This window comes from Ailuropoda melanoleuca, chromosome 10 (assembly GCF_002007445.2).
Source record: "Ailuropoda melanoleuca isolate Jingjing chromosome 10, ASM200744v2, whole genome shotgun sequence".
In the NCBI taxonomy this organism is placed as follows: Eukaryota; Metazoa; Chordata; class Mammalia; order Carnivora; family Ursidae; genus Ailuropoda; species Ailuropoda melanoleuca.
In genome coordinates this window covers 35,780,477-35,798,953 of record NC_048227.1, presented here as the reverse complement: position 1 = coordinate 35,798,953, position 18,477 = coordinate 35,780,477, and the positions used below count along the sequence as shown (strand labels likewise).

General features: G+C 55.3%; 1 protein-coding gene across 1 annotated transcript; it reads right to left on the bottom strand.

Moving 5' to 3' along the window:
• Positions 1-28: 28 nt before the first annotated feature.
• Positions 29-18,466, bottom strand: SLX4 (SLX4 structure-specific endonuclease subunit). The gene is made up of 14 exons (XM_034670477.1): positions 18,335-18,466; positions 16,699-16,875; positions 14,491-14,680; positions 13,405-13,617; positions 11,526-11,734; positions 11,109-11,425; positions 10,314-10,554; positions 9,762-9,850; positions 8,720-8,866; positions 7,897-8,066; positions 4,646-6,891; positions 2,528-2,627; positions 1,584-2,000; positions 29-1,143 (listed from the first exon to the last, which is right to left on the bottom strand). The coding sequence occupies exons 2-14, from the start codon at positions 16,820-16,822 to the stop codon at positions 750-752; spliced, it is 4,857 nt and encodes a 1,618-aa protein (XP_034526368.1). The 5' UTR covers positions 16,823-16,875; positions 18,335-18,466; the 3' UTR covers positions 29-749.
• Positions 18,467-18,477: the final 11 nt, after the last annotated feature.

The following is an 18,477-nucleotide window of genomic DNA, read 5'->3' as shown; positions in this document are numbered from 1 at the left end:
ATCTTTCTACAGTGTAGCATCTGGAAGATTTTTATAAAGCCTTTTTGTTTTTATTGCACATCATAGAAAATGGACTGCACTGTATTTAAAACAGACGAGACATTCACAAGGATGTGGACACCCCAACTTTTCTTCCTTTCTGGCCGTCAGCTCTGCTCCACACTGCTCCTGAGGCCGGAGACAGCCTTACCACATACCGACAAAGCCAGTTAACAAAGAACATGTGTATTCTGGGGACTTCAGAGCTGTGCTGGGCCCTGCTGCACGGCCCGGTTTGGAGACTGCTGGTGACAAGGACAGGTGTCTGGGAGGGACGGCTGGGCCAGCAGAGCACCTGAGGCGTGGCAGTGTGAGAGGCTCGTGGTGTGCTGGTGGAGGCTGGGATTACGGCCCGAGTGCTGAGAAGGAAGACGGGGCAGGGGCAAGCTGGCCCCGGGCATCCACCTCAGGACAAGGACACTCTGCGCCTGACACGCCCCACCCTGGGCAGCTGGTGGCCGCCCGCGGCCCTTCTGAAGCACCCGGGGGCACGGTGGGGTTAGAGGGGGGCACAGGGGGTTAGAGGGAGACACACTGGGTGCCGATAGAGGGAGGGGCGTGGAGGCCACGCGCCAAACACAACTCCAGGAAATGGAGTTGGGGACAGCCGATCCAGCTCGGTGCCGTGGCCCCTCTCGCAGGGGGCGGATGCGGTCCCCAGGCCCAGAAACGCCGAGGAGGCCTGGCTCGCTGCCGGGGGCCGCGGCCACTCACAGGCTGCCGACGGCCAGGGGCGCGGAGGGGCAGACTGGCCCGCCGGCTCGGCCCGGCTTCTTGCCCACAGGCGGCCGCCGCCTCCCGTGGAGCCGCTCCTTCCGGGCCGCCGCAGTGGTGAAGGTGATGCAGTGCGCGTCCAGGAAGTCCAGCAGCTTGGCCGTGGCCACGCGGATGCCATGCTGCTTCAGCTCGGCCTGCAGCTCCGCCAGCTCGAAGGGCTGGTACAGCAGCACCTTGCGGAAGAGGGCCGGCCTGGAGCGGATGTAGCGCCTCACGGCCTCCTCCGTGGCTGCCGCGTGGACGGCCGCCTGGGACGCGCTAACCTCCTCTTCGCCCTCTTCACCCTCTGCACACTCCAAAGCCGCTCCAAACTCACAGGAAGACGAACTGAGGAAAACCAGACAAGACGTTTTGTGACACTCCTCTCTCCAGCAGCCCAAGACCAGGAGCCCCTTTGATGGGAGGAGAGTGTTTCTGTGTCCCCTGCAGGGCCCGACACCGGCACGGACGGCCTCCCTGGGAGGCGGGAAGCTCCAGGCTGCCGTGTTCCTGGCACTCCAGCTGCCAGCCCGAGCCACCTCCGACCCTCGGCCACGGTGCACTGCCAGCAGCCGGCCCCCCTCACGAGAGCATCCAGTGGGGCGAGGACACGGGAGTGCCACAGGCCTGCTCAGGAGGCTCACAGGCGACTGCCCTTCACCCCAACTCGGTTTCCTGTAGTTCAAATCCAGAAGGCAACCTCAGTGTGAGGCCTGGCTTATGCCAACTCATGGACTAGGGGTCAGAGGACCTATGAAGCCACTGGCCCTGTCCTCCCATCCCGTTACCTTTGTGAGCTAAAGGAGCTGTCACTGCTGTCCACGGAGGAGGCCACCGATTCCTGGGACGCCGGGAGCTGGGCGTCCCCATCAGGGTCTGGATGCTCCTCGTTGGCCTGTGATATGCCTATTGGAGGGATGCTTCCACCAGGCTGTTTCTTTTGATGTTGGGGGCCCTTGGTCTTAGTGGACCCCTTGGACCTTTGGGGAAGAGGGCCAGAAGTGGCCTCCAGCCGGGCACGGCCACGGGCCCTGGGAGCCTTGGAGGTCCTGCTGGTGTGGGTCTGGCTGTGCGGAGCCTCCAGAAGCACCTGCGAGGACTGGCTCTCATTCTCCGAGTCGGACTCCAGAGTCTGGTGAGTGTACTGGAATATCTCCTTCAGTTTGAGGACCATCTGGCGTTTGGGTAGAGGGCGGACCCCAAACCTGAGTGGGGAAACAGGTGAGCTTCAGCACAGAGCAAACAGTTCTCAGCAAATTAATGGCTTTATGTAAATGAAATCTTAAATGCCTGACTTTTGTGAGCATTCAGAGGGGTCTATTCTGCATACCAACCGAGCTTGCTCTGAAGAATACTCCAGAGGGGCCATCCCAGGTTCGACGATGGTGGTAGTGGTAAGAGTAGCATTGACTGGGATGTGACAGTTTTGATATTCTTTTAAAAAATCAGGTCTCCTTATTCAGACTGTTAAGGCCACGGCCCATCTCCGTCCACAGGATACATGGACATCGATCAACTGATGGGTACCTGGAGTCTCAGCTCTTAGCTTCTCAGGGACGGGTAGTTTGGGGAGCAGTGTGTGGAGAGCCAGCAGTCACACACGCTCCTGTCCCCTAGCAGCTTCCGCTACCAGAGCCCCATAGCTGGTCCTTCAGCTCCCAGGCTCACTAAGCCTGGACCCATACGGGGGCGGGGGTGGACCCCTGAGCAAGTTTTCAAGAACACCACCCACCTATCCAGTTCTTTCTTCAGTACTGGAGTCTCCATGATGGAGTACCTTGGCATGGGCGTTATGGGCACTTTCGGGGGCAAGTTCTTCCGATTAGCACCTTCTAGGTAGAACAAAAGAAACGTGTTTCAGCACAAGGGACCTGGATTTACGTCTTCTGAGCTCAGCAGTAGCACAAAGAGAAATAGTGCGTTTGAAGAAAGCCCAGCAACCACTCTGCTCCACTCCTTCACCGTTTGACACTAGAACTGTCTTCCCGTTGGAAAGCATCACACAGCACATCACAAGGGCCACAGCCTTGTGCAGTGCTGATGCTCTGGGAACAAGGCAGAAAGCAGACTGGTGGCTGTCAGGGGCTGGGGGGAGGGGCACCGGAGTGACTGCTAATGGGTACGGTGAAAATGTTCTGGGCCTAGTGGTGATGGCTGCACAACACCGTTATGGTACTAAAAACCACTGACCTGCATGGTATGGCTTTTGTGGCTACCACAAAAACCAAAGTTTTTGAGCTATTATTCACATACCATAACATTCATGGGTGGCATGGGGGGGAACGGATGGCATGGGAGGGGGCATGGGTGGAAGGGGGGGATGGGTGCAGAACACTGTAAATGTACTAAAAACCACTCAATTGTCTAAAGGGTGAACTTTATGATATGTGAATAATAGCTCAATAAAGCTGTTATTTTAAAAAAGAAATCGGTATTTTAAAGACGAACAACTTAGAAATCTATGGACTTTGGTTTTTATACTTTTTATGAGCACGGAGCCCTTTGAGACTCCAATGAAAACAGGTGATCTTCTGAAAAAAAGCACAAAATTCTTTATATAATTTTAGAAAATTTATCACCTCCTGAAAGCCTACCTCAAGTTCAGACTAAGGTCCCTGGTCTGAAGTCTGGTTCTCACAGCACCACCTGGGAACTGGTTAGAAATGCAAATTCTTGGTCTCGGCTCTGGGGTGGGGCCTGGGCATGGATTCTGGAAGCAGCTCTCCAGGCTGTTCTGATCCCCACGCCAGGCCAGTGTTGGTCGGTCATGCCCAGCTGGTCTCGGATTTTGGGAGGAAATGGAACACCAGGCCTTTCCGGCTCTCCCGGGATCTGCCTGCCAGGGGACCGGGTGTGGGCAGCAGCAGCTCAAGGGGCTGACCCTGGGGACTCTGATTCTCCCTTATGACTGACATGAGCTGGGAAACTGCACCCCTCTGTGGGCTTGGGGGGTAGCTGAGGAAGGACTGAGACTCAACAGCCAACCGCCCACCCTCACCCCATCTGCTGTTGTTTTAATCGAGATGAAAATTCACATAAAATTTTAAAGTGAACGATTCAGAGGCACTTAGTACGTTCACAGCGTCCGAATTCCCTGCAACCACCACCTCTGGCTCCAGAGCATTTTCTTCAGCCCAGAAGAGCTTCTGTACCCAGCACACCCCCCATCCTGGCAACTGCTCGTCTACTTTCTGTCTCCACAGATTTGCTCGCTCCAGACATTTCAGAGAAATGCAGGTACAGGCTGTGTGGTCTTCCGTGATGGAGGTCTCTCACGGAGCACCATGTTTCCGAGGGTCACCCACGAGGTAACACGGCTCAGTGCTTCATGCCTTCCCTTCCTATAGCAGATTACACGCCGCTACGAATGGACCACGTTTTGTTGATCCATTCATCAGCCGGGGGACACTTTGGCTGTTTCCCCCTTTTGGCTACTGTGAGTACTGCCGCTGTGACCCTGTGTCTGTCCCGATCTCGGTGCGCTCACCCGGGGAGCTACTGGGTCCTAACGGCAACGCGAAGGGCGACTCTGTGAGGAGCCACCCTTGCCTGATTTTAAGTGCACCGCAGCTGCTTGCTTTGGCCTCTCAGAAGCGCTGGCCCAGTGTTCTCAAGTGGGGTCCACCGATGGGGGTTTTGAACAAGGGCCCGGGGAGCCATGGGACCCAGGCAGGTTTAGGAAGTGGCTAAGCAGCACGTCTGAGAGCAGGCTAGTTCTCCTTCTGCAGGGAAGGGGGGGGCTCGCCCCAACCCAGCAGGCCCTGCAGCCCCGCCGCCCTGTGCTGTCTCTACTGCCCCCTCCAGCCCCTCAGTGTGAAACTGTGACAGACAACCACCTCCCTCTACTCACTTGGCGTCTCCAGCCCTTCTGAGTTCTGTGCAGCAACATCAGCGCTCCGCGTCTGGGCCGGAGGAAGGAGCTCTGGAGACTTCTGTTCCTCTCCATCCCAGTCGTCCCACAGAGTGGAGTTCAAAAAGCTCGGCCTGCTGCTCCCGGGCGAGCCGGCCCGAGGGGACTTCTCTTGAGACTTTGTCTGGCCCGAGCAGCTTCCTCGGGCGGGGGCGGCGCCCTGGAGGGCTGGGGAGCGGCAGCCGCTGCCAGCCGGAGCCTCCCCGGCTTTACTGCCCGGACTTCTGGTGCTCAGGGGGCCGGTCCGCTCGAGGTTCAGGTGGTCGATGGGAATCGGTGAGAGGGGCTCCACGTGCCAGTGACAGTCGTCCACTGCGATCAGAGGGTCGCCGTCCAGCAGGGGGCTGCTGTTCGCCTGCCGGGAGGCGGCCTCCTGCTCATCTTCACTGTCCTCCACCTTCACCACCTCACTCGCGACGGCCTGACTCAGCAGCCTCGGCCTGGGCGGGGAGCACTGCCGGGACTGCCCGGTGAGATCGGCGAGGCCGCCGGAGACGGAACAGGGAGCCGGAGAGCAGTGCTGGTGGCGCCCGGGGTGGGGCCTGGAAGGGCTCCTGCCGTCGGGGCTGCTTGCACAGACGGGGACCAGGCATGACGAGGACATCTGGGGCGTGATGACTGAAAACTTACTTGTGGCTTCGGGCCCACCCCTGTTCTCTAACAGGGTCCAGGGCTTGACCTGAGCCCTGTGATCCGCCGGAGCCCTGGACCTGAGGCCTGTTATCTGCGTCTGTGAGGAAGTGTCCCGGCTTTTGCTGGCCAGTGGTGTGGCGGGCACGAGCCATGAGGTATCCGTGGTGCTGTCTTCCTCGGGGCCGCTCTCGGGGTCACACAACAGCCGAGGGGTCCCTCTGCCCCCCACAGAGCCCGGGTTCCCTGCTGGCCCCTCCTCCCACCCCTGCAGGGAAGCCTCTCTTCTTGCTGGGCTTTGGAAAGGTTCCTGATCTGCATCGATGTCGATGACAGAAAACAGCTCAGAAGACTTGGGGCTAACTTCTAGAACTTTCCTTTCTCCCAGGGGACCATTAAAAACTGACTTTATTTTGGTTTGTTCTAGCTCCAGCTCTTCATCTGAATCCAATAAAAGGATAATCTCTTCTTCTCTGTTCTTGTTGGATGGAGTATTCTGAGATCTGGAGCTCAACTGGCCAGGTTTTGACAGGGTTAGGTCGATGGATGGAGACTTTTCGGGGGAGATCAGAACCCCTTTACTTCTGCGTTCCAACGAGGAACCACGTTCTTCGCCCTTCTGGAGGCCTGGATGTTTAAGTAATGTGAGGAGGCGCCTGCCCCTCCTCTGCTTTGATGGGGGGTCCTGGGAGGCCGCCGTGGAAGCTCTGCCCTGTGGCTGCGGCTCTGGCGAGGGCGACTCACCCCTGAGACGAGGACAAGGGTATGGCCGGCTGGGACTCTGGCCCCCAGGGGGCTGTGACAGGCACGGGCGCCACAGCGGTGCCTGCCAGCGAGCAGGGGTACAGGGGCTCCCTGCCCCCTTTCCCAAGAAGGTGCCGTTGCCCTCCTGGAGATGGCTCGTCATCTGGGACGGTCCATGGCATCTTCTGGGAGTTGACGAAAATGGCTGGGCCTCAGGGGCATCAGCTGAGCACCAAAATGCACCTTCCTTTCTCCCTGCCCCACAGCCCCCAGAAGGGCGAGGGGAGCCGGAACGACCCAGTGCTTCCTCTGGGGACCCTGCTTTCTCCTCGTCCGCACACTGGCCCCTGAGTGGCAGGGGAGTGGACTGTCTCACACTCTTCCATTTGGCTGGGGCCTCTTCTCTTCCCTGACCAGACGATTCCATCTGTCCTGCATTTTCTGGCTGTTCGCCAACCTGACCACTTGCTAAGATTTGCGCAGACACTGGACCATCGTCCCCGAACTGGTCAGTTTCTTCCTTGATCTCTGGAGCTCCTTCCCCCCGGAGCAGCTTTCGCTGGGTGGCTGCAAATTCATAAATTTCTTCCATTTCTGCTTCATTCACTTTTTCTCTGTCTTCTTCACGGCTCTCAGACTTCAACAAAGCCTCTGGTTCTTCCTCTTCATCTAGCCACATGGACCTCAAGAGCTCTTGGAAGTTCTCTGCGCGGCTTTCACAGTCCTCTTCTTCCTTCTTCCACAGTCTGTCCTCTGAATCCATCTCATCAGGCGCTTGTCTGCACAGAAGAACAAGCTCACTAACACCAAACCTGCAAGAGGAAACGCCACGTGTCACTACCCTGCAGGGGCAGTAGCCGTGCGCCCCAGTGCAGGAGAGCATCGCAGCGTGAGTCCTCACAGGGGGGACAATCGTGCCTCGGGCCTGGCCCTTCCCCTGCTCTCTTGCAGAGACGGTGCCCATGCTCACACCCGGGAACATCCCGGGCCGCTGAGCTCGAGAAGAGACTCGTGGACCTTTAGGGCAGGGTTTGCTAACTCACACACAAAGGGGTGCGTCGGGCTGAGCTGAAGGTGGTGGTGAAGGAAGGAATCGGTGGTGCTGCAAAGCCAGAGAGTGTGTTACCCTGAAAGGACCTGACGCTCTGAGACAGACGCAAACCCCGAAGACCAAACCCATCCCAGTCAGCCTGGGCCGAGGGGTGCAGCAGCCTGTTGCCTCCCTGAAGGCTCCTACACTCAGGACTCCCGAGGCCGAGCTGATCCCTTCCCAGGAGTGCACCTGGGGGATGACAGGGCCTTGGACAAACATGGTTTTATCCCAGGGGCCCTCAGCCCTGTCAGGAGATAGAACACCCTGTTTCGCTGAGCCACCAGCCACCTCTCCGGACACACCGCGTGGACGAGCTGAGTGCGTGCAAACCCATGGGAGTTACACTAGGCGTTACACTCCCGTTTACACTATTTCCTGGGACCTGAGAAAGAACAGCCACCATTCAGCTTCTGTGGCCTAACGACCAAGGAGTGGCAGCGTCTGGGGGCAGCTGAGGCTGAGGACCACCCCCTCATCACACCCAGGGAGCTAAGAGCCATGTGACCTGGCGGAGGCCATCCTCAGCCGGCGCTGGACTCTCCTGCCAGTGTCCATTCTGGCCCGACTGCCAGTCACTACGTCCTGGGCAAGGTCAGCACTGAGCATAAACCCGGGGTTAGCAGGTACAGGAAGGACTCAGCCCTGACCCCCCTGCGAGCCTCCTGTGAATCGAGATGTCGGTTCACGTCAGACACTGGGAGGTAAATCCAAAGAGCAGTCGGACCTGTGGGCCAGAGCGCTCAGGTCGGGGGCCAGCCGGGCCGGCACGCCAGGGTCTGCAGTGTACAGGTAGTGCAGGAGTGCCCGGGCGGCCTCGGTGCTCACGTCACTCAGCAGCACACGCTGACCCCGCAGATCACCGTCCTCCGCGGCGAAGAAGCCTTCACTGTCCACCTGGGAGCGAAGTACAGCACAGAAGGTTTACGACCTCACAGATGTGACACGGAACCACACACAGGGTCCGGGAGGCTCCGTGCGTCCCCACGCCTCCTCGCAGCCCTTCCCCAGCACCGCCATCAGCCAGGGTCGCGCCAGTGTGCTGGTCAGGAGCTCTGCCGTCAGGGCCTAAAACTTCTCTGTCGGCAAAATCAGACTGTGGTGGAGGGTCAAGCACCCAGCTGGTTCCCTCTCGACACACCCATCAGAGGCATGAGAGCTTTCTGGTGGAGACCAGCAGCACTCTCCTGGACCCCGCAGCATGACATTCAAGTCCGATGCACGTCGGCACAGGTCAGCACAGAAATGTCTGTCAGCGGGTCGATTAGGACTTCATAATTACAGAAATAGAGGAAATTTTGCATTTTCTGCATTTTCTGCAGAAAATGGATTTTTATTCAACCGATCACGAAATCCTTAGCTCATCTCCTTCTACCACTCCCTAACCTCAAACGTGTGTCTCCCGACTGAAGCAGGAACACTGAGAGGGAGGGAGGGAGGGAGGGAGGGAGGGAAGCAGGTGCACGGGGGGAGGGGGGGTGCAGGTGGCCAGAGGGGCGCATCGGAACGTGCTCAGAGCGGGAGGGAGGAGGGGCGGGGTCCATACTCACATACTGCATGAGAAGGGGACATCGGGCATAAAGCACAAACTTGTGGGCATAAAGCACGTCCCCGCTGTCCATCTGAAACTGGACGTCACTCAGGTGTGGGTTATTGACCATGGCTCTGAAGTCTGCCAGCAGCAAACCAAGGGTGAGCTGGAAGGAGGGGAGCAGACACATCTCACGGCAAGTTCCCCAACTTCAGGCGTGCCTCGAGCCCCTGTCCGCAGGGCTCCCACTCAGGTCCCACCTTTTGTTGCCCTGAGGCTCTCAGCAGTACAGACTAGCCCAAGGCTAGCTTCTTTCTCAGATTCTGCATTACACTGAGCCCCCTGGCCTAACATGGGGGGGTGGGATTGGGCGCCAGACGAGCAAGTGGAGGCACGATGGCCGCAGCAAAGCTGCAGCCGCAGCCGGGCTGAGCGCTTCACAAGCACCGTGTGCGGCCCCGATGTGACAGGCAGGGACCCTGAGCCCACGCCACTCAGGTACCCGGCTGAGAGGAGTCTCGGTCCTTTTCTGACTATGTGCCCTGGTCATCAGGTAGACCTCGGGGTGAAGTTTGGCTGATACCAATATACTAGCAGGATGACGTTCACTCTTAGGAAAACCCAACTTCCAAGCCAGCGTCACCGATGCAGAACATGAACCCTTAGTTGGAGACCAGGCGGGACCAGCAGAGGCACACAGTTGGTCCTGAACAAATGAATGAAACCTTGGGGCATGAGGCCACCTCATAGAGCAATGGGGATTCCTGTGGGCTCTCAGGACAAAGCGGGATCCTAAGGCTTGGCTACTGAACCCCCAGAGTTCAAGGACAGAAGGGACAAAAGCCTCATGGCAGAGCCCTAGAGGGGGACAGTTGGCTCCCGTGGGCTCTTGCCTGGCTTGGTTCAGAGGCTGTCAAGGAGGCCAGCGGACTCGTGCGAGGCTCTGGAGGCTGGCTGGGAGCTGACTGCGCAGAGCACAGGACGAGCTCCGGTGGCCAGGACCACAGAGCCAGGAGCAGGGCCAGGCCGTGCAGCCCACAGAGAGGAGCCCCGGTGCTTACCGAAGCCTGGCTGCTGCTCTCCAGGGGCTTCTCCATGGGTGGCAGGACAAACCCAGTCGGTGGAAGGCCAGTGGGCAACACATCCATCCCTGAGAGAAGGATTCACAGGTTAAAAGAACATCATCTCCTGGCAACGTCAGTCTCCGGGAAAGAGCATCAGGTGTCAGGGGGCCAACCCCAAAGTCACCCTGGAGATGCTCTTTACCTAAGGGCTTCTTCACTGCGTGAACTACCCGCTGAGTTTTTCCCCGCTCCCCCGGAGGGACAGAGGTAGTAAAAACAGACAGTCTGCACGATCACTGGCTCTGGGCAGTGTCCTCGGTTAAAGTTGGAGGAAATTCTGATGAACTCACCCATGTGATATCCATCTTTGAGGAAAAAAAGTAAAGTACTTAGAGACTGCGTTCTCCCCATCATATGGGAACAAGCCAGGGAACCTGAGATCTGAGTAGCTGTCTCCAGGCCACAAGGACTAGCTGGTCACGGCCACAGCCATAGGGAGGGAGGGCTGGGAGGGCGGGGCTGGCCCATGTGTCCCATCCAGGGTCTCACCTGAGGCCCCTCCTGAGCTGGCCGGGCCCCCACTGCAGGGCCACGGGGTGGCACTCAGCCCCTCTCCCGCCAGATCCACAAGGTCCTGCAAGGCCTGGTGCTCTCTCTGGCTGGCAGAAGGTGACAGGTTCCTGGGGCCATGGCTCGCAGGTGGGGCACTGCGGAGAGCAGGTGGCGTCTGCACACCCAGCTCTGGCTGGTCAGGCAGCACCGGCAGCAGCGTGGGCTCCTGGGTAAGACCCTGAAAGAAGTCAGGAAGCCGAGTGACCATGTGGCCACCGCAGCAGCCACCACACAGAGGGTCCCTGAGAGCACCAGCCACAGCCCAGAGAAACCCTGGGAAGCTCTCTCCCATCACCATCTATCAGCGGGCTTCTCTGTCACAGTGAAGGCCATGCCTGTTACATCTACATGGGCAGAAAGGTCCCTGTGGGTCCTGTCCCCCTAATGTTATCTAAATGGCATTGAGCATGCGGTGACTCCAGGCCCACCTGCAGCAGGCTTGTGTGGTTCCTGGGCCCCACCACAGGTGGATTATACCTGCCCCCTGGGGGTGGGGCCCTGGACCGCATTTCAAACAAACCCTCCAAGAACAGGATACATGTGGGAACCAGTAGGCCTCCCCATTCTTCCCAGGAGAGCCGTCGGTTGTCATACAGAGAAATATGCTACAGCCAGCACACCTGACTTTCTGCCCTTCCTTACTTTTTGGACTTTCTGTTGATGCCCAGGGCTGCCGTCCTGACTGGCAGCCTCTGCCCTGAGCCCCCCGTGTGCCTAGAGGGGAGGACCCACCTTGGCGGACCGCTGGGGCACCATGGGAGGTACCAGGCTTGCGGTGTAGAAGGCTTCCAGAGCCCAGGCCCCCGTCAGAGCGCTGCCCTCCCACAGAAAGTTCTGCTTCCCTCCAGGCAGCTGCAGATGCCGGCTGGCCTTTTCCAGCTCTTCCTTTAGGATCCTGCTCGCAGGAAGTGGCGGTGTGCTGGACAGCTCCATCTCCTCCGCAAAGAGCTGGGCCACTCGATCCTCTGTCTGCCTCCCTGTGGTCTCTGGGTCCTGGACCAATAACAGGGGAGGGCATGCCGGTGCTTTCCTCTTACGACTCTTCTTTTCTGAAGGGAACAGAAGCACAGGGTCGATGACAGAGCTGCCACACACCCTGAGATTCAGGAGCAGTGTGGTGAGGCTCTGCCAGCTGAGGGCCACACCTACCTGCCCCCAGTCTTATCCTCTCAGAGAAAGCGCTTTCCAGTCTGGGCACCGTGGGCACGGCCTCCTGCTCCATCTCAGACCGGGACAGAGCCATGGCCACCAGTAGGTCCTCGGATGGCACCTCAGGCTCCATGACCTTCCGCTTTTTCTGCAGCTCCTTCTTGTTGGTGGGTCCCTTCCGCTTCAGACCTCCAACGTGACTGCTGGAGCTTAAAAGGCAACCAAACAGAAAAGTTAGCGAGGCCAGAGGTGCGAGGGCGTCCCTGCTGGACGAGAGAGGCCTGGACCCTGGAGCTACCAACTTCTGGCCATCGATACTTCAGATGCCGCTCAGGCAGTCCTGGCCATGCTGGGGAAGGATCCCTTCCCCTCCTGCAGGGGCCTGTGGGCATTGCCTCTGCCCAAGGCCTGAAGGAAAGGACTCCCAGCTTCAACCACCACCATGGTCAGCCAGCCTGGAGGTCAGTGTACAGGAGCACTCATTTGGCTTGGAGATTTGCTTAAAGGATTTTTCCAGCTGGGGAACCTAGACTGCCTGGTGAACCCCAACAGGCGGAGCAAGAAACAGGAGGGCAAAGGCAAGAGAGAAACTGGGAGCTCAAACCCAGTTGTGGGGGTGCTCTGAAAAGTGCTCTTTGCAGAAGCTCATGCTGTCCCCTGGGCCCGGGATGGCTCGAGAACCTCAGGTATCACTTTGGAAGATCTAAGCAAGTCCTAATTCAGGTCAGCTTCCCGGGGACCCCACATCATAACCACAGCCCCCCAGAAGGCAAGGAGCCGTCCCAGCATCTGACTACCTCAGAGTTCCACACACTCTAGACTTGGCCTTCGGACAGAGGAGGCTCAAAGCCCCGGTGAGGGTGTCCCTTTATTACAGTTTTCTACTTTATCAGCCTTCTAGAAGGACACACACACATCTTGTTTCTCTTCTCAGGTATTGAAAAAACAGATATATTTCATCTGAGTAGGTGGTTCCCATCCAGTCCTGGCAAAAGGTAAGCAATAGCTTAGATAATGTCTATGCTAGGGCCTTAAGGCTTCCAATTCTGAGATGCTAGTGCTGATGTGCTATGATATAGACAGGCTCACCAGCTAAGAATCCACCTCTGTCCACCCCAGTCTCACCATGGGCCCAGCTCAGATGCCTATAACCTGTGCGCAAGGCAGTGGCCAGGACAAACAGAGCCACCACCCTTGGCCTTCCCTTTGCTCTGGACGGCTGTCAAAGGAAAGAAGTCCCAAATCTACAGAAGTCCAGGGCCTCCACTAGCTCGTTCCCTGTAATGCACCGTCCACAGCACCAGGGGCAGTACGGAGAGGAGCTGAGCTGCTAGTGTGCCTGTGATTTGCACGCCTAGGACTTGTTCCCAGCTAGGTAGGAGCAAGGCCTCCAATTGTAACATCTAAGCATTTAATTCATGCACGTAAAAAAAAAAAAAAAAGGCCTGTGGTTCTGTCTTGCCAACTCTGTGACCTATGCTGAGTCCTGTTCCGTGAATAGTAGGAGACTCGGGCCGCATGGAGGTGGAAGCTGTGGCACGCTTCAAAGGAATGGATGAAAGGACCAGATTCCTCACTGCTCCAGAGGACACTGGTAGGACCGCGAGTGTGGGAAAATCTCAGGAAGGACCTCAGGAAACCAGTCCTACCAATCCTTTCTGCAGACACACCCACATGGACCATTTCAAAGCCTTTGAGGGTACAGCATCTTTCTCCTCCTCTGTCCCAGCAGAGACCGTGCCTTGATTTCCTCCTCAAACGTTTCATTTCCAGAATCAAGGAGGGTTCTAGGGCTCTACTGTTCTCTAACACTACAAAAGGCTTTAAACAGAAAAAATCAGAGTATTTCTCTGATTTTTCTCCTTTCCATTCGCCTCACCTCGATGCCATGGTGCCACAGGCCCCGTCAGGCTGAGCTGTCTGCAGCCGCACGGCCTGGAGCAGGAGCTGGGGGCCAACACCCATCTTTACTGCACACTGTTTCAAGTGGCTGATTCGGCTCTTTGGGGTGAGAAACGGCTTGCCACAAATTGGACATTCAGGGATCCGAGGTGTGGAGGGTGTCAGTGCCTTTTCAGCCTCATCCAAGCACCTGGAGGAAGACAATAAACAGAGGAGAACCCTCTCCCTGGTAACATGCGACCACGTCAGCATGGACAGGCTGTGGGCCCCAGCCTGTTCTCCACACAGCCTGCAATCAGCCTCCAAACCCCACATTTTGGTTGTGTGAGCGAAGGTGGCTGAAGAGAGCAAGGACACATCAGACGGTGGCAATCCCACTCCCACATCAGACAGTGGCAATCCCACAGTGGATCTCTGCCCCAAAGAAGTGAGAGCAGATACTCAAACTAATATGAGAAACACATGGTCACAGCAGCTCTATTCACAACATCCAAAACGCAGAAAAAATCCATAGCCATCAATGGATGACCAAGACGTGGTCTATCCATGCGACGGTATTATTCAGCCATAAAAAGGAACGAAATTCTGATCCGTGCTCCAACCTGGAGGAACCCTGAAAACACTGAGGAAAGGAAGCCAGATGCCAAAGGCTATGTCTGTATGATTCCACTTACGTCCCGACAGAAAAATCTGCAGGGATAGTACATCAGCGGTTGCCAGGGGCTGGCAGAGGGGAAATGGGGAGTGAGTGCTAACAGGGACAGGGTTTCTTTTTGGGGTAACAAAAATATTTTAAAATCGATTGTGGTAATGGCTGCACAGTTCTGTGACTATAATAAATAAAAGCCATCGACAGACTTGTTAACTTTGAAAGGACGAACTGTGTAACGTGGGAATTATCTCTCAATAAAGCCATTTAAAAAACCAGTAAGGACAGGCTGACACCAACACTGAGGGGCTATGGTCACGGTCAGGTGTCTCAAGATCTCCACCACAGATTCCCCCAGGTCTGTCACACCCATGGGAAAGGTGACCAGAGAGGCAACAGTCAAGCTGCTCCTACCGGTTCACATGCTGCTCCCTTCGTGTCACGTTCATGGCTGAGAGGTTCTTTTGACAGATCTGGCAAAAGAACAGCCCCGTCTCCTCCAGGTTAGCCTCATGGGCGGATGCTCGCTGCTGCCCAAATTCCTGCTGCAGGGCCAAGGCCACTGCAGCGTCGCTCTGTGTGGCAGGAAGCCCGGGCCTGGACCCTGTAAGGAGGCACAGTGTCCATGAGGATGAGCTCACCGTCAGAGGTCTGCTCCGCCGGTCAGAGCTCATAGCGCACAGACAGCAGAGAAAGCGCGGAAAGAGCAGACCCAGCACCAGTCAGTGAGAGAGTGAGGGGGACGCAAACAGGGCTCCCGAGCATACTTCTCAAACAGTAACATGCGGAAGAATCCCAGGAAGCTTGTTAAAATGCAGGTTCTCATCCCAGCGGTCTAGGTGAAGCTTCCAGAGATTCCCCGTTTGGGACAACTCCCGGGCCAGGAGACGCCGCTGGTGCAGGACCACTGTCTGAGTGGCAAGGTCCTAGAGAATGCGCCTTTCAATTTTCCCATTCATGCCGAAGTCGTCTACCTCAGGCGTTCCAGGTTTACAAGGCTCCTATTCCAGGAAGTCTAGGTTCTCTCTACAAAGCTCAGCCTTTCTTATTCCTGTCACCTTTGGTGGCCCACCCTAGAAGAACTAGGTCAAAGTGAAATGCCCTTCTCTCTTAAAACACAGGTCTCCTTCCCAGCATCAGACAAAAGGACTGACTGACTCTAGTCCGGAGGTGGCTCCCGAAGCGGCCGGGCCCACCGCTGTGGCCCTCTGTCACATGTGATACTGCTGGACCAGACCCTCGGCATTCACAAGGAGATGCTGAGAACTTCGTAAATCCCCAGTTCTCAAATACTCCTGTGGCCTACCACTCTTTCATGGAAGCCAGAAAAGCATCACACTTCATTTTGGTGCCCTATTTTTTCTTTTTTAAAACAAAGAAATAGTGTCTCTGTCCTGAGCACTGAGCATTACTGGGTACACTGTGAAGATCTATGGGAACAGCTAAGTTACGTGTAGGGCAGGTGCTGAGCTCGTGTCCTGGCTGAGCACCCCACTGGTGCTGCAGGGACTGATGCCATGGCGGGTGTCCCATCGCTGCCTGTGTGGGCCTTAGAGGTAGCCTGAGAATCCTCGGCGCTCCCAGGATGCAGTCTGCAAGTGCACTACCAGGACATCACAGATTTGTTAGCTGTAGGGCCATCCATACAGTTTCTGCCTATTTCTTCCCCTTTGGTGTATTTTCACCAGAGATTAGGACTTATGTCTTTTGGGGTAGATAGAACCAGGGATATGACATGCCTCTGGGGTGGTACAATGTGCCCTGCACAGCACCTGCACCATTGGTGCCAAGCTGTCTTCACCTGGGACCGCCTGGACCTCTGGTTTACTCGCCTGTGATGCACCCCAGGGGCTACGGGAAGTGGTTACGTGACACCAGGACGAAACAATCAAACAAATCTAGAAAGTGGGAAATTCAGAAAGAAAATTGTCCTGGACTCTTCTGAAAGTTGGTATCATGAAAAAAAAAAAAAAACCAGGACAAGACAAGGGGACTATTCTAGAGTCTAGACTTTAAGAGACCATTGAAGTGTGGCATATGCAGTGTGGCGTATGTGGGACTTACAGTTCTGGCAATCCTTGCTCAGAAAAAAAGAAACCAGCTATAAACGTGTCCTTGGGACAAGAGGGGAAATTTTAATATGAACTGGATACTAGGCAATATTAGGGAATTGGGTGTGACAACAGCACCATGATCATGTAGGAGATCTGCTGGGGGAAGCATCCTGATGTCTGGAACTTACTTTCAAATGGTATAGAAGAATCATATATATTTGGAGATATAAAAAATGTATGGCAAAATGTTAACAATTGTTAAATACAGGTTAAGGATACGGTGATTTGTTGTAGTTTTTGTTTGTTTTTACCTTTCTGTATGGGAAAATTTTCATAATAAAAAGTCAAAATAAAAAGAGGAAGAGGTACCTTGTCAAAGAAGCTAAGTGCGAAGTGACCCAAGGGACCCTTCATTCTCTGGCTAGACACAGCGAAGTGGCTAAGGTACAGTACCGGGCAGAGCGCCCACCCCCCACCAGCAACTCAAGGAATGCGGGTTCCTTCCTGCCCCCCTTTCTCCAGAGTTCGAACTCATCCCTGATGGGAATATACAAAACTCCCATCATACCATTCCCTGCCGTCATCTCCTCTGCAGGGCCTTCTGGGGCGTTTTCTTCAAGTGTAACCTCCAGAGAGCACGCTTCCGAAGCGTGCTGCAAGCGTTCGGGGTCTGCTCTCTTGAACTGCTGCATTCGCTGTAGGACCAACTCTGCCGTCCGGGGTTTGGAGGGACTTGGTGCCACCACTGTCAGACAGGAAGGAGGGGGCTGGGAGCTGCTGTCCGGAGAAGCCTCTGGCAGAGGAAAACATTCACAGGCATCTGTTCTAGCTGGAGATACAAAGACTCTTCCATCAGATACAGGTTAGACCCAAGTTTCAAGGGGTCCTTTACCAACTAGTTTAGGTTTAACTCTCAAGTATAAGTAGGACTGATTACTGGTAACCTCACCGTTGGAGGTAATATAAATAGACCTGTCACAAATACGTGTGACAGGAGGGAGCACGGGGAGTGACTGCTAATGAGCACAGGGTTTATTTTTGGAGTGACGAAAATGTTCTAAAATTAGCCAGTGGTAACGATTACACAATTCTGTGAATACACTAAAACCACTGAACTGCCCACTTTAAAAGGGTGCATTTTATAGAATGTAAATTCTTTCTGTAAAGCTGTTATTAAAGAAATATTAATTACAAACATTTTTATCTTCCTAGGTTATAAGTTCTCTAACTTGGTGTCCACAGATGGCCTCTGGTGGGGATTCATGAAGCCCCTGCAGGTCAGTCAATTTCGCAGGTGTGTGTGGGGGTGCGGTTTTCCGGGGGAATCATGCATAGCTTTCACTGTTCCCAAAGGGGCCTGAAGGACCAATGATGTTTCATAAACACTACTGCAGCCTTACAACAGTCTCTGAGAGCTAATTCTTTATCACTATTCCACTGAGAGATCATGCTGACCACATAGTAAAAATACCATTTAAGATCAGGAAGTGAAGGTGAGAAATATTTAGAAACAGAACACAGGAGCCCAAAGACCCTATGCAAGCCTGGTTCTCAGTTCTGCTCGAAGACGCACGTTAAACGTGGCACAGGACCGAGGGCAGCAGGGTAAGAAAATTGCTTCAAGCAAACAAACAAAGGAAAAGAAAGGAATAAAGGTGTTTGGAGGAGAAAGGAAGGACCTGAAGATTCTCCTGGGATTTAAGCCTATCTGGCAGTTTCCTACTGCCTTCTAAGCAGCCTTACCGACCTGGCCGGCACCACTGCAACTTACCCGCTCTGGAAGGAATTCAGGAAAATGAGAGAAGCAGCATTATTTTCATGGTCACATAACTTGTGTCAAATACATAATGTAAACATTAATAAGAAACTCTAAAAGGGCAGAGGACCCCAAACATAATCATGGAGAAGATTCACACAGGGGTTATATTTTTTTATGACCATTGTTTAAAACAGGAGTTGGCCAACTACGGTCCTCAGGGGGCTGCCTGTTTTGTTAATGAAGTTTTGCTGAAACGCAGCCCATGCATGTGCTTACACATTGTCTAGGGAGTTGAGCAGTTGCAAACAGGGACCGGGGCTGCAGAGCCAAAATAATTTACTGTCTGGCCCTTTTCACAAAGTTTTCTGACCCCTGGTTTAAAATAGTACAGTCACCTCTGGTTTCCTCTTTGGAAACGTCCTGGCAGTGGTTTTGGCCCAGTTACCTGTCTGGGTGTTCTGCACACTCTCCTGGAGCACAGCAGGAGCAAGCACTCTTCCCTCTCCATTCTCAGGGGGAGCGGGTTCACTCCTCTGCCACTTGGGTGCCCCTTGCTTTTTAGTCCTCGGGGCTTGGCTGCCAGACTGA